Genomic DNA, 14,258 nt, shown 5'->3' with positions numbered 1-14,258 from the left:
CGGCATTAAAACTCTCAGCTAAAGCGTTGTGCTATTGGTTGATCACAACAATACCCAAGAAAATAATTTTTTCCCTCCAGGAGCTCATTTCATTCGATAGTCAGAACGGCATCGACATAGGCCGGCTCGACACAGATATACACTGGCATTTGTTTTTGCCCTACGCTGCTTTATATGAGAGCGAAGAGTTACAGATATGGAGAAAATTGTGTTTATTTTGGCAGCCTTGGCTTTTTTCTTACTTGCAGGTAAAATTTTGCACTTTGTTTTAGCCATAACCAAGTTTCTTCCATAACCATCGCGGAAACATAGTTGAATCTAGGGCGGTGGTCATCGGAAGTATATTTCATATTTAACGACTCTTACTAGTCAAGCTGAAAAACTGAATTTGTTTCAAGATGGTTCGCTGAGCTTGGTTCAACTTAACTGAAATCAGTCAGAATTCGAAGTTTGTTGCCATGAAGGCAAACAACGTTATCTGTTCTTCTTTCTTCCAAGTCGTTTCTAGCTGTAAATCGGTAGCGACGATCGAAATAAGTTGATCTTGCTCACAATCTTCCAAGTTTATTTCGTGTCTTATTAATCCAAATCGGCAAACGAGGGAAGGGAAGGAAGTCCATGAAAAGATAGCATTTGAGTTTCACTGCCCCGCCAACACCTGCCAGTCTTTAATTCTGCCGGCTTTCCATAATATTTAGGTCTCGATGAAATTTCCCGCTAAACAAGATTTTATAACACGAAAAAAATTCAGACTTTTGCGTGCATTTCAGTGTCAACTCCAAGAAGAGTCGGCAAAAATTTACATAACCGATTTCAAATCCTTTGTCCCAAAAAAAGCCAACTTATCCACGGTGAATTAGCAACGATGTTTTGTAGTTTCTGCAAGGAAGGACTGTTTGGTTACACCATGCAAATACCAAGCCTTAGCAACCCTTGCTGTCGTTAATTATATCACAACTGCAGTTTTCGCCAGCGCTTTAAAAAATGGAACTTATGACTTGGTGACAATGTACACATTGAAAAAAACTAAATACATGTATATATGTTACACTTCACCGGAGCTTCACTAACAATTTCGCAGCTCAGATCATGAAGTTATTAGGCTCCTTCTCGTACAATTCACGAAAGACGAACTATAACGGGAAATTTTTTGTTTTATTTAATTCTAGCTTCAGTTTAAGTCAGATAACATAGCCCATACTTTATTTAAGTCAGGCTTGAAGTTTGCTTTTAATATGCTAACAACTTTCTTCTGTTGATCAAGAAAGGATGATCTCTTGTGCTGATGTAATCACGTGCTCTGCATTGAAAAGCTATGAAAAAATACCACTCTCCGGAAATTAATTTTCTATTGTTGTTCTGTAGGATTCAGTATGATTCATGATCAAGAGTCATCCGTTCTTATCTTCAATGACTTGTTTATATATTGTACTTAGCAGAGATCATGTGAAATGTCGACATTTCAAAAATTATTGTTGCGTGTAGTTTCAATTAAGTCTTCATGAAGTTTTTCAATGTACTGGACTGTATCAAGTTTGCAAGCAAAAACTGCAGCAACCTTCCCGATTGGGTTGAGAAGATCATTAAACGGTGTCACCTCGGCTGGGTCTACAACGAATTGCAAAGAAACACAACAAGTAATTTTTATCGCCATGACAAAGCTATGTAAACTTTTATTTGGATTACACAGTTTATAACGGAATCACTTTTTCCGTGCGCACTCTCACATGATAGGCGTTCGCGCAAAATACTAATAAAGAAGGTAAAGCCATGATTAACGACTATATGAGCTTTAGTTTATTTGAAAGCAAAATGAAGACTACGATAATTGTAAAACGCGCAGGCAAAATATAAAATCTAGTCTTCACAGGCTTTGGATTATTTTGAAATGTTTTGCATGATAAAAGGTGTTTTTAAAGGTCTGTAGGGTGCCATAGTCTTCTTAATTATCATAACAACTGCCATCCATAAATCTACTCTACGGGATGACGCAGAAGAAGGAAAGCACCACGAAATCTCCAGTGACACTGACATTAAATAACATCATCATAAGAACATAGCTAGAAAAGTAATTTTTAGATTATTTTTTAAAACATTATTTTTTTATAGGGGTTTTAGAGGTTTTTTAGTTCCAGTGGCCAATTCCAAATTCTATAGACGAGCCTGCACGGAATCATGGTAGTTGTGTTCATCAAAACAAATATCCAGTCCAAGATGATGAATACAACTACCATAATTCCCTGCAGGCGCCTCTCGTAGAGACGCAATCTAGGTCCCAGGACTTATTATTAACATTGTTTAAGGCTCGAAAGTGGGATTGATTCTATCCCCAGCCCCCCAGTTTTCTCCTCGGCCCGCGGTCTGGAAAGCATTAATTCAGATTTTTTTTTTTTTTTTTTTCTCTCTGTTTTATATATATATATATATATATATATATATATATATATATATATATATATATATATATATATATATATATATATAGAACTGCCAAACTCTGAAGCCGAAAATGATGTGCCAGTGAGCAAATGCTCTGAAATGGAAAAGAAGGACGAGGACATGAAATGCGCGCACGGCTTCCTCAAGAAAATTCGACACCCATCTGCTAACTGCAGGTTTGTCAGTCCTTTATTTTTTAATAAGTTAATTTATAAATTGGGTGTCTTGAATTTATGTTGAAAGGGCTTCTTAACAACTCCCATTGGCTATAAAAGCTCTTGTGCCTCATCTTCAGATTATGGGGTAGGTTCCAATTACGAGAGGGTATAGGCAGAAGTGCCAAACGAGGATTTATGAAATTGAAAAATCGTATACATCCCCCTTGGGAGTATGAGTTTCCTTGTACGGCCGAGGGTTAAATAGCTAAAGGAAAATACTGTTTTTTTACCTGCGGTTGGTGACAGAGAACTGTTCCGATCCAATGGTACAGAACACATGAAGTTCTTCTAATCATAGTTTTGCTTGAGCTGATCTGAGTTGATTTACCAAAAAAAAACCTGACAATTTAGATCGTTCAAATTTATCATACCTTAGAAACGCGAAAATAAAATAATTTTCTCTTTTTCTCTTTCTCACCTGGGCAGCCATGAGTTAAAGAAATTCATGGAGTGCAATAGAAACGTCACAGTCGACAAGTGTTACGGCGAATACATAAAAACACATAGCTACATGAAAGAGCCAATCAAAAGAATGGCTGACATGAAAGCCAAGCTTCATCACTTTGGACGGTTGCTGTGTGGTATTGATGGGCCTCCCGTGAACAATAGCGGGTTGCCGAAACTGGTAGCAGATATGCTGAAGTGCGATAACGAGTTTCTTGACAAAGGCGGAGAATGCGCCGACACATTTCATAACAAATTTAAGGCCAACAGGAACTCCACTCATCTGTGCGAGTAAGTTATAGAATATTGCTTAACTTAGGCGGCTTACGCATGGTAATGGTTTCTGTTACAGTGCAAAAGGGTATTCTCACCTTTGGTACCGATAGGGGGACAATGAGTAACTTGAGAAGCACTAAGGTGTCAAAATCATGGAACCGACGACAAATTGTGTATCATCCCTGATACATCAAATTTATTCCATTATGATATTAACCGTCCAAGATTTAAAATGTTTTTCTTATTTAACATTATGTCACTGTCACAACTACAGGGAAGTTATATTGTGCCCCCTCCCGTCCCCCACTCTTCTTCCGCGCATTATGAGCTTCCTCCAGGCCTGAGCTTCCACAATGCCAATTAAAACACAGCGGACGCTCTCCTTGCGCGCACGCTCTTAGACGCTCTCGCAGGTGACCAGTTCTAGTTATGACCACCTTTGTGAAACCCCATTTGAACTGTCACTGAAACTCAGTAATGAAAAGCTCTTGTAAGCAGCCACGACTGTTTTTGGCATGGCAATTACCAGCAATCACTCCAAGGATCCAATTCATTTATTTATGACACACTAGTTATCTGAATAATTAGTTCTGAGAACGTTTTTAATCCAAACGGATTGGTTAGCTGCACACTTATGAACCTGTAACTGGCAAAAGAAAGTGATTTTTACAGCTACTAGCTAGACCATTACATTTCGCAAACTTTATTCTTTGAAAAGCTCTCGTAAGCGACCCCATTGTTCTATCTTGGGGTCGTTTCATAAGCTACGAATAATTTTTTTTAATTCCAAAGGTGGTCGCGTACAAGAGTTACGATTGACGTACTTAAAAGTACCATTTTCTTTATTCAGGTTTTTCATGGAAGCAAAAATCTGTTTTGAAGGGAAGATGAAGAAGTATTGCAGATTTGAAAAACCGCCACCACGTGACCCCTTCAACCCGTTTTGCAAGGACATGAAGGATCCTCCACCCAAAGCAGGCGCTGGAAAAGCTTTCATCAGCGTGGTCCTCTCATTTATGGCCTTTGGCTTTTGTTTGTTGTTGTAGGGTTATATCCCTTTCTTTCAGTGAACTTCACCCTAAAATTGAATCACTACTAGCATGAAGAGGAACCAAAACACTCAGCCTTCCAGAAATGAGACAGCTGGGTCAAGATAGGTCAACTGTACTGTAAAGATTAAACACACTTATATCGATAAAACACGAGGTGGCGCTAAGAGAATTTATGTGCAAACTCTCTTGAATTTCAGTAGCCGTTTGAAAATATCTTCCTGTGTTTTTCAAAGTATTGCTTTCTTACTTAATCCCTCATTCCTCACCGTTTGTTAATGATATTGAATTCATACAGGTGAGGAACTAGCCAATTTAACTTTAAAACTGTTCTAATAAAGCACTCAAAAAAACAAGCATCGTGTTTATGTGGTGTTGACTATAATTCTCTTTCACTCCTCGTTGGAGCTTTGAAAGCTTGAGTGAGCGGGAGGCGAGAAGTTCCTTTAATTTGACAAGTTTGAAATAAAATAATTTTTGGGGGCTTGTCCATAGATGTTTTCGCTGAAGAAAGCGTGGACTGTTATGATGAGGTGTGACGCTGCGAGATTTAAAACTCTACAAGAAAGGGTTCTCTCGCGTTCCTTTCACAGAACTTGAAATCAAAGCTAGACAGAATACCTTAAGGCAAGGCTGCAATGCTATTATTGTATTCTGGAATATATGATAGCTATCGTCCCATTCCGTGGATTGGCTAGCAAGATCTTAAATTTAGACAGATATTACTAGTATCTCCATGCATTTCTCAGTGAGTTCAAAATTGATCATGAAATAAAATTCAAGCAATAAAATTCACACAGGCCAACTGTCGCTCATTTCTTTGAGACTTGCTTTTCATGCCATAGATAAAGCTCGTCAACATATCGAGGAAAAATTCACTCTGAAGCCAAATTCTCGCATTTCGGATTTGTCGCCAGCATATGTGCGCGCATGTACATATGCGCGCGCGCCAACCGTTTACTAGCTAACGTATCACAAATATACAAGGACTCTCAATAATGTTTTCGTTAAATACCCCTATAAAAGCAGCATTGTGGAAATGCTAGGAAATTGCCAAAGCCATAACGATATTTAACAGTTGTGATAACTTTGTTCTATTAAATTGTAATCACAGAATCAAACGTTTAAATGAACATTGCACTAAGAGTTTAGAGCACGCGCTGACAAGTTATCTGAGAGTTGAATGACGTTAATGTAAATTGTGTCGCAATGTTACTCACAACTTGCAAAGCACGTTTACCGAAGTCATCCATTAAAAAAAAAAGAAATCAATTCGGGAAACCGTGAACATAACAATGGAACACGAACATACAGGTAAGGTAATATAGATATAAATACACTTTTAATATAGCGCTTGTCGTTGTTGTCCCAAACGTACTATACAGTGATAAAAAAGATTTTAATAGATTTTTCTCTTCGTCGTACGATGATCAGCTGTTGTTTATTTTGCGGGTTTATCGTTGAAAGTAAAATTAAGAAGAAAACATGGAAAATCTAAAGTTTTCTAAACTGCGAGTAAATTAAATACCAAAACTGAAGGTGAGATTAGACTATCCGAGGAAAAGCGAGGAACTAAATCTGAAACGGAAACGAAGATTTGCGGAGAAAATAGAAAACAAATTATATTGATCTCTGCTTAGTGGGTGCATTTTGATTGGAACGGTGAAAAATGTTCAACATGACAATTTGGTAATTCTTGGCATCTTTTCTAGATAGTTAATCATGACATGTTGCTTGAACCAAGGTTCGCAAATGACCGTTGATTGTGTCGTTGTGTTAAAACTAAATCGTTAATGCTCGCGCTATGATGGAGACCGTATGCAGCTTATAATTTAAAGCTCACAAGGTTCATGAGATAGATTAATCGTAAGTAATCAAACAAAAAATTTATTAGAAGTGATCAGTGGGTGTAAAGTCGTTATCCAAAACCTCTGGTAGGCGTTGTCGGAGAGGAGTCTATTGACGAACCATTTTCACTGCTAAAAGCAACCTATCAAGATTTGGTCTGATTTAAAATGTGTCTACGTCACTGGATCAGAGGCTGAAAGGATCATAAAAAAAACTTAGTGATTATCCCCTTTCCAGTAAGGAGTTCAGTTATGTCCCATATCCATGGTCACGCAGGCGATCAAATTAAAACAAAAACCGTGCAAAAGTCAGTCAAATTCTGATGCTTTTCCATTTATTCTCTGTTTTATTGCCTCCATCGCAGTATCATTTTCTCCCAATGAAATTGTTTGAACAGTTTTAGATCTTCTCATGTCAAGTATAGATTCACTACATGCATTAATGGCTTGACGTTCCTTCCTTCGTTTCTTTGGAATTCATGAATCCAGATAAAAGTACGTCTCAAGAAGAGATCGGAAAGCTTTGTAACACTATGGAAGAAGAAAACAGAGTAAGCTTTTTGTTCAATATATTAAATAAGTTAAACCTGGTTGATTTTCAATTTGTTTGGAACTTGTTTACCTGATATGAAACGGCCCAAACAATGGCCACATTGACCGACGAAACTGAGCTCTTTTCTTGGAATTTTTTTATTTTAAATATTTTGAAAAGGCTTTAACCAAGGCTGTAGAATCCCAGAACAGGAAGCTTGTCAACATACAGGCCTACTTTGAGTAAGTAAAAAGGACTGAAGTGAACCAAGTGATTAACTTCAACGTCAACTTTACAGACCTATCTAATAACCAGTATATCTTGTATGTACGTACAATGCTTGGTAAAAATCTATTCGTTTATGCAAAGTTTCAATATAAAATAACCTCAAATAATGGTTATTAATAAACTCGTTAAAAGCGCAGCTAGTAGAGGAGTTCGGATATCGTTAATGAAACAAGTTTCTGTTCGACTTTTTGATTGTGTTTGTTTGTTCTTTGCTTTTTATTTTGTTTGTTTGTTTGCTTTTGTTTGGTTTTTTTGTTTGTTTGTTTTTATCTATCTATCTATCTATCTATCTATCTATCTATCTATCTATCTATATATATATATATATATATGTATATATTTCGCGAATATGAATTCCATCTTGTAGCCCTGGCTAATGAATCCTTTTAAACGTACGTATACAATTTTATAATAAAGGAAGCAAAAGCTACCGCATCCTTAACTTCTACACTTTAACTAAATGTGAAAGTTTCTTCAGTGTTTAATGACTTACTTACTTAGTCCTCTTCACTCCGAACGGAGCATGGGACCTCCACTGCGGGTTTCCAGCGGACCCGGCCAATCTTTGATAACTGTTTTCAATTCCATTTAGGGAAACCAAAAGACAAATGGCCGATGCTCTAAAGAAAGATACCACGGAGAGAGACAGCGCTAAGGTGTGGAACTGAACTAATACTGAAACTCTTTGTAGTTAACACATAAGCTCAGATCAGTCAAGGTTCTGAGGTTATCTTGATTTGTATTAGCTAAAATTCATCAATAACAACAGCTTGTTTTATTATCTTTTACCTGCCTAACAGAATGAGCTAAAACAACTACAGGAAGATAATCGCCGCTACAGGGAGTAAGTATATGTTCAATTTCAAATCAACTGAAGAAATTAAATTTGTATAGATATGGCACAAGTAATAAAGGATAAACAACCAACTGAGAAAATAACACAGTGGGGGCTAATGCAATGCCTCAGGGAAATGCCCTCCAACATATACAAAACAGATCGAGGAATGGAACTATCTGCACAGTTCAATAATTGCGTTCAATTCTAATTATTTATTAGTTTGTTGTCAAATACTTTATACACAGTGAACTTGAAGCATGCGAAAGGCGATTACGTGACAGAGGTCAAATGGTAAGTGCAAGTCGTGTTTCTCTGAAGTTTGAGCTCAGTAATTTCTTGGAGACAAAAATGTCGATCAACAGAAGCGTGTGTTTTTCTGACTCCTGGAAGGTGTTTATATTTTTAATTATTTTTGAATGTTTACATTCTACTTAATTATAAAGCCCTGGCCAAAGGGACTCGCAAGTAGAAGCAAGTTGAAAACTTGGGTCTGCTTAGTTCTCCGTCTGGCTAGGCCTTGCGTGCGCTTGCTGCGTTGACTAGCGATGGCTTGTGCCCTCTTTGGTAAAGATCAAATTTACGCGCAAGTTTTTCCTCGTTTGGCCACCCAGCCCAAGTCAACGCAAGTTGAGTGACGTCCATTAACCTATTATTAGCCAATGAAATACAGGATATGTTTGCCTTGAAAGTGGTTTTTACGACTTGCATGTACTGGCGAGGAAACCTGCCAGTCCGCCACCCAACGCAAGTCTCTACGTAAGTTCAGCTTGCGGCTACTTGCGACTACTTAATAATAATAATCAATATTTAAACAGGGTGACCCCTTCAGTCGCAGGACTGGTATCAACGGGGGCCCTGTATAACGTAAAAAACTTGCGAGTCTGTTTGGCCAGGTCTTAAGTACTACAGACGATGGGTAAATATTGGCCACTTGTTCCTTTTTTTACAGGAGGTTATCAGCGATTCTGATGTGGAGGAAGTGGAAAGGTAATGGATATTGGGAAAATTGTATAATTTACCATTCAAAGATTCAGCATCAAACCAAAATCAGATAAATAATTCGTTCTCAACAAGTTGAATGGCATTGATTTATATGTTTCTTGCATAGTAATTTTAGGGTGAGTATTTTTCGTCAAGCAACTGGTATCGAATGTAGAAATGACATCAACTCGGAAAAAAACAAAATCCGAGTTCCAGATGGTATCGACTGTCGAATTCTGGATTTAGCGCCAGCAACACTAACTGCTGGATATTTATTTTGCTTCACTGTAGAATAGTTCAGATGGCCACCAAAGAATTGGAAGGCTTAGAATTAAAGGAAGTAAGTGACGTTATTATTTCTAGCACTCACACTCGTTTCCATGTTATACGATGGTATGTTCGCTCTCCTAGTGGCTCGCATACACTCACATTAGATAATTATATCGTCGTAAAATCCTTTTATTTATATATTTATCGTGTATTAATATTTTTTTTTATGATGTACTTTATTAGAAAGAAGAATTGAAAACAAACCTAGCAGCCATTACAACAGCCACAAAGGTTTGTTTAGGTCATTTTGGTATCTCCTCAATGTAATAGAATTTTGTATATCAGTGATATCATTAAATGTATCCTGATAACGTGGCACAGCATGGGACTCCCTAACGTAAGAAAGTAAGAAGGTATCCTTCGCTGTTCATCGCTTGAGACTTTTACTAAGTCTACTTGTTAACTGACTTGTTGATTGAGCACTAAATCTCATCAATATTTTGATTTAAGCATTTTGGATTGAGTTTCCTCTTCAGACAATCTATCAGGCATTGTTCTATGAACAATAATATTTTGTTTTGAACCTTCAATTTGCAGATGATAGTTAAGATAAACGAAGAGTACAAAAGGTAAGTAAATTGCAACTGCATGGTTAAACTTTGAACTGCTATGCAACTAACAACATTCTCATTTCATTATCATTCATTGTCTTTAGTAAATTGCTGAACCAAAGGAAGGAATTGAATATGGCCGAACAGACAGTAAGTGAAAATATTGATTTCAAAGTCAACGTTTTGATGCTTCGGAAGCATAAATTTTTAAATTCATTAGTCACTTGTAACCGGCATTTTCAGTTTGTGCCAACGGCAATGTAATCACTGTAAATGTAAAAAAAAAAATGTAAATCTTATTTATAGTGGCCATACACTTAGCTATACAAGCACTAAGCTTTGCTAGTTTACAGGCATGCCACTGAAACAAAGGAAACAAATATTTCAAATAAACGTGACATAGTTAAAAATCCCAACTGGCAAGAGGCAGACCAGTTGGCCAAATGTCTGTCTGTTTAGACATTTAATGTGTATTTTAGACTTTAATTTCTTATAGGACCCTCCTAAATTAAAACCGCCCCCAAGTGATTGGAGGCCTCCTCTTAAAGTATTAATTTATTATCATTATTATATTATTATTAATGTATGGTGAAATTTATTGACCAATTATACCAAAGCATCTCCTATTACTAAACTAACTGGTCTTTTTTACTACTGTAGAAAGCATCACAGGAGGCTAAAATCAGAGGGATTCAAAAGGAAATAGCGGTTTGTTACACTGACTTATTTATCTCTACATTAATTTTACCTCCATTGGCAGTGACTATCTACAATATCTGTCCTATTACCTAGAGTCAATTTTACATAGAAAAACCTTAATTTTACTCCCCAGACAGAAATGTTCCACACCCCAATAGTCTTAAACGCATACACATAAATCCATACACATACTGATGTTCCATTTATCTTGTTTTAACATGAATGTTGCTGCGTTTTTTGCAGATGATGAAAGTCGATGTCAAGAGGTGAATGTCAAACAAATAAACAAGCAATTTCTACCATGAAAAAGAGTTTTACGAATTGATCCAATAACTTAAACGAATTATGATATTCACAATAGACAATAATTGATGAACTGTTAAAACTCTAAAGATGCCAGCCAGATTGTATCCAAAGAGTTTTCGTTTTTTTCTTTATTTTCTTTCCAGACAAATTGCTGAACACAAGAAGAAAGACGCTGAGGTTCGTCAAAGGCTGTAGATTTTATATTTAATTCGTTGATTAATAGCATTTTTAAGTGCTCCACGTTAAATAAAGTACCTTATCTTATTATCTTTAAGCGCTACGAATAGAAGGATTTTTATTGATGGCGTTTCTTATTTTCTTTTTAGATTTCCTGTTTGGAGGACACCATCAAAGGGATCGACAAACAAGTCCAGGTAACTCATTGACAATATTATATTACAGTCGAACCTGTATATAACGGCCACCCTTGGGACTTGAGGAACTGGCCGCTTAATACAGGATCACTAAAACTACTCACTGGGCGCGGTCTAATGTCAATTTTAATGCCGTATCTACAAAAACACTTCATGCAAGGAAACAATGGGAAGATTTACACTCTTTCAAGCGATCAATACTTTAAACACGGCTCAGTGCCAACTTGTAACTTAACGGTATAATATACGGAACATTGTGCAAAAGTACTGTGGAATGAATTGTCCTCTATTCTTTTATGGTGTACAGTACTGTATTTCTAAGACTTACAGTTCAACACAAAATATCTCATTCCACCATTTCATGGTTGTTACGTTCAATTTCATAGTTGTTACGTTCAGGGAGGCCGCTTAATACAGGTAAAAATAACAAAGAAAGGCAAACATAGGACCGCTTCAGGGTGGCCGCCGCCGCTTAATGGAAGCGGCCTCTAAATATAGGTAACAAATACAGCGTTTGTATGATCGAAAAATCGGGACTTTGAAAACTGGCCGCTTAATTGTATAAGAGGGTGGCCGCTTAAAACAGGGCCGTTATATACAGGTTCGACTCAACTTGATACTTTTCTGATCTATCAAAAATAACTGTAGCCGTCCAGTAAAACCAAACATATTGGAGATAAGACCTAACTTGTTTCCTCAGGTCGTTCAAGCAAAACGAGATGAACATAAAAGGTAAATATAGTCTTTCTCACCAGCGCCTTGCCTTTTACACGTCACCCCACTCCACTCCAATGTACTGTACTGCACTCCCCTTCACTGTAATCCGTTCCATTCTATACTATTCCCATATATATTTTGTTCGATTTGTTTCTCTAAACAAAGTTTTTTTACCTTTACTTCGGTTTTCTCTGCAAAAGCGAAACAGATTGTGACTCTGAGGCTAGTGAAGAAGCGCCAAAAGTATGACAAGAGACTTACATCTAAAAAATTATCATATATCACCTTTAATATGTTTGATTTTCAGGAAATTAATACAGATAGTGAAGGACTTTAAAGTTGCACGGTTGGAGGTAAAAAGCAATTAATTAGGTCAGTTCAGACTCTCTTGGTCAATATTGCTTAACTTTCTTATGTTTTCTGAAATGTAAGAGCACAAGCGACTAATCAAATTTTAAAACTGACGGCAATGAATAACCAAGAAATGTCCTAAGCCAAAATAACACATAGTAAGCTACTGATAATGAAAATGATAGATTACACAAACAAAAGAAGCGAATTAATTGAACGATAATTTGAGACCGCATGAAATGACATTACTGAACCTAAGAAAACGGCAAGAATATTAATGTCATTTAAAATATTATGTCAATACATGCTATATCTTCTCATTTAAGTTGTCTTATTCTTGCAGTATAAGATGGTAATGAAAGAGAGGCAAACGTAAGTAACTCAATTAATTCCAAACAATTAATCCATAAACGTAGTATTTCACTTAATACTGCCGTCAAAAATCTAGTCTAAGAAATGTGGTTTCTGCTTTGTTTAAGCTGATAACATCAAGTTTATTAAATCTGAATGTTAAGTAGCATTTCCGGAAACCAAAATTGTCGACGGTACGGACAGTATGGCAACCGTCGTCGGGTTATGACGGTTGATGTCACGTGTTGTCATATTATTATTATTATTATTAGCAGTCCGCCATTTGATGTCATTGTAGCAACATAGTAAAAAAAATTAAGAGTTTCTTTCTATTCATGTAACTATTCCTTGTTTTCGTTAAGCTAAATTCATCTCACCGTGTCTACAGCTGTAGATTTTTTATTTCTTATTATACAATTCGCATACGTTATATTAACGATACGACGCAGAAATAGAGTTTTTGCTATTCTAATTACTCAAACCAAAACGTTCACCGTTCTTTTTCAATTCTCTAGTGAAATTGATTATGTCAAGAAGCAAATCGCAGATTTCCAGGCTGTCACAGATGCCCAAGTAAGTTCAAGCACAAATTTGCTTTGAGTTTGAAGTAAACGAGAAAAAAAAATATTTTACGCCGTTTTTACAGTTAATAGATATAGAATGTTCAGAAAAATGTTACACCCTTGTTTGGTACCCAGGTTCAATCCATTAGCTCGCTTCTCTACAACTTTATTACGTTGTAGGATACAGAACCTTCCTTTGCGAACATCGTCTACGAGAATTCCTGGCTCAAAGTTATCTTTGATCGTATTGGGCACACTTTTTGTGGAAAGGATACCAGAAGACCTAGAATTTATACAAAGCAGCTGTTTCTCGTTAATACTTTCGTACGCAACCTCAGTTTGAGTAATTAACCAATGCTCCACGCTGCTTAGTGGGGGACGGTTGTTGCGTGACAGTACCTGACCGCGAAATTAAAATCTTGGACGTCTTCGCTGGCTTTTAAGGTGATTCCCTAGTAAAAGAACTCGCAATAGATTTCCAATGAAACTTGGTATGCTGTTGTTACAGGTCAAGGAGATATTAAAAACGTAGTAAAAAGAGCGGGTCACCGCGCTTGTTTTCACGCCACGATGCTGACAAATACGGTTATTTAGCTGACTTTTGGTAATCTCCATGCGCAAAAATAAGCTCGATTATTTTTCAACGGAGCGTGTTATATCACACAGAGTTTGACTTTCTTTGATTGTTTATTCATCTACGTCCCAGAAAAAATGTCTTCAAATACCCTGCATTTTTTTATCTTTTAAAGGAAACATAATTTGGACATGCGCTGTTGGGCCCGTTATGGATCTCCCTCTGTAGAATTTCAGATTTCATTCGCCAAAAAAGTAGCCATAGATTTCTCTTAATTTTTTTCTCAGTTATTGAGGATATTGTTCTCATTGAAATTATAAAATAAAAAGTGGGGGTCACCGTGCTCGTTTAATAATAATAATAAATAATAATAATAACATTTATAATGCGCCAATTCCATAAAATGTTCAAATCCGCATGACAAGATTAAAAACGGAATAAAAAGGCTAAAAAGCTAAAATTACAATTAAAAGTAAACTTACAATGATTTTAAAAAGTTTAAATTACAATTAAAAGTAAACTTACAATAA

The 14,258-nt window shown here is 36.5% G+C and overlaps 1 protein-coding gene across 1 annotated transcript; it reads left to right on the top strand.

Annotated features, from left to right (window-relative positions):
* Positions 1-41: 41 nt before the first annotated feature.
* LOC145503197 (uncharacterized) lies at positions 42-4,764 on the top strand. Its single transcript, XM_081482656.1, has 4 exons — positions 42-248; positions 2,486-2,615; positions 3,084-3,392; positions 4,228-4,764. Exons 1-4 carry the CDS (start codon positions 197-199, stop codon positions 4,421-4,423), a joined length of 687 nt encoding a protein of 228 aa, XP_081338782.1. The 5' UTR covers positions 42-196; the 3' UTR covers positions 4,424-4,764.
* Positions 4,765-14,258: the final 9,494 nt, after the last annotated feature.

The sequence above is a fragment of the Orbicella franksi genome, chromosome 11 (assembly GCF_964199315.1).
Source record: "Orbicella franksi chromosome 11, jaOrbFran1.1, whole genome shotgun sequence".
NCBI lineage: Eukaryota > Metazoa > Cnidaria > Anthozoa > Scleractinia > Merulinidae > Orbicella > Orbicella franksi.
The sequence above is the reverse complement of the archived record's forward strand: the minus strand, read 5'-3'. Positions and strand labels throughout refer to the sequence as shown.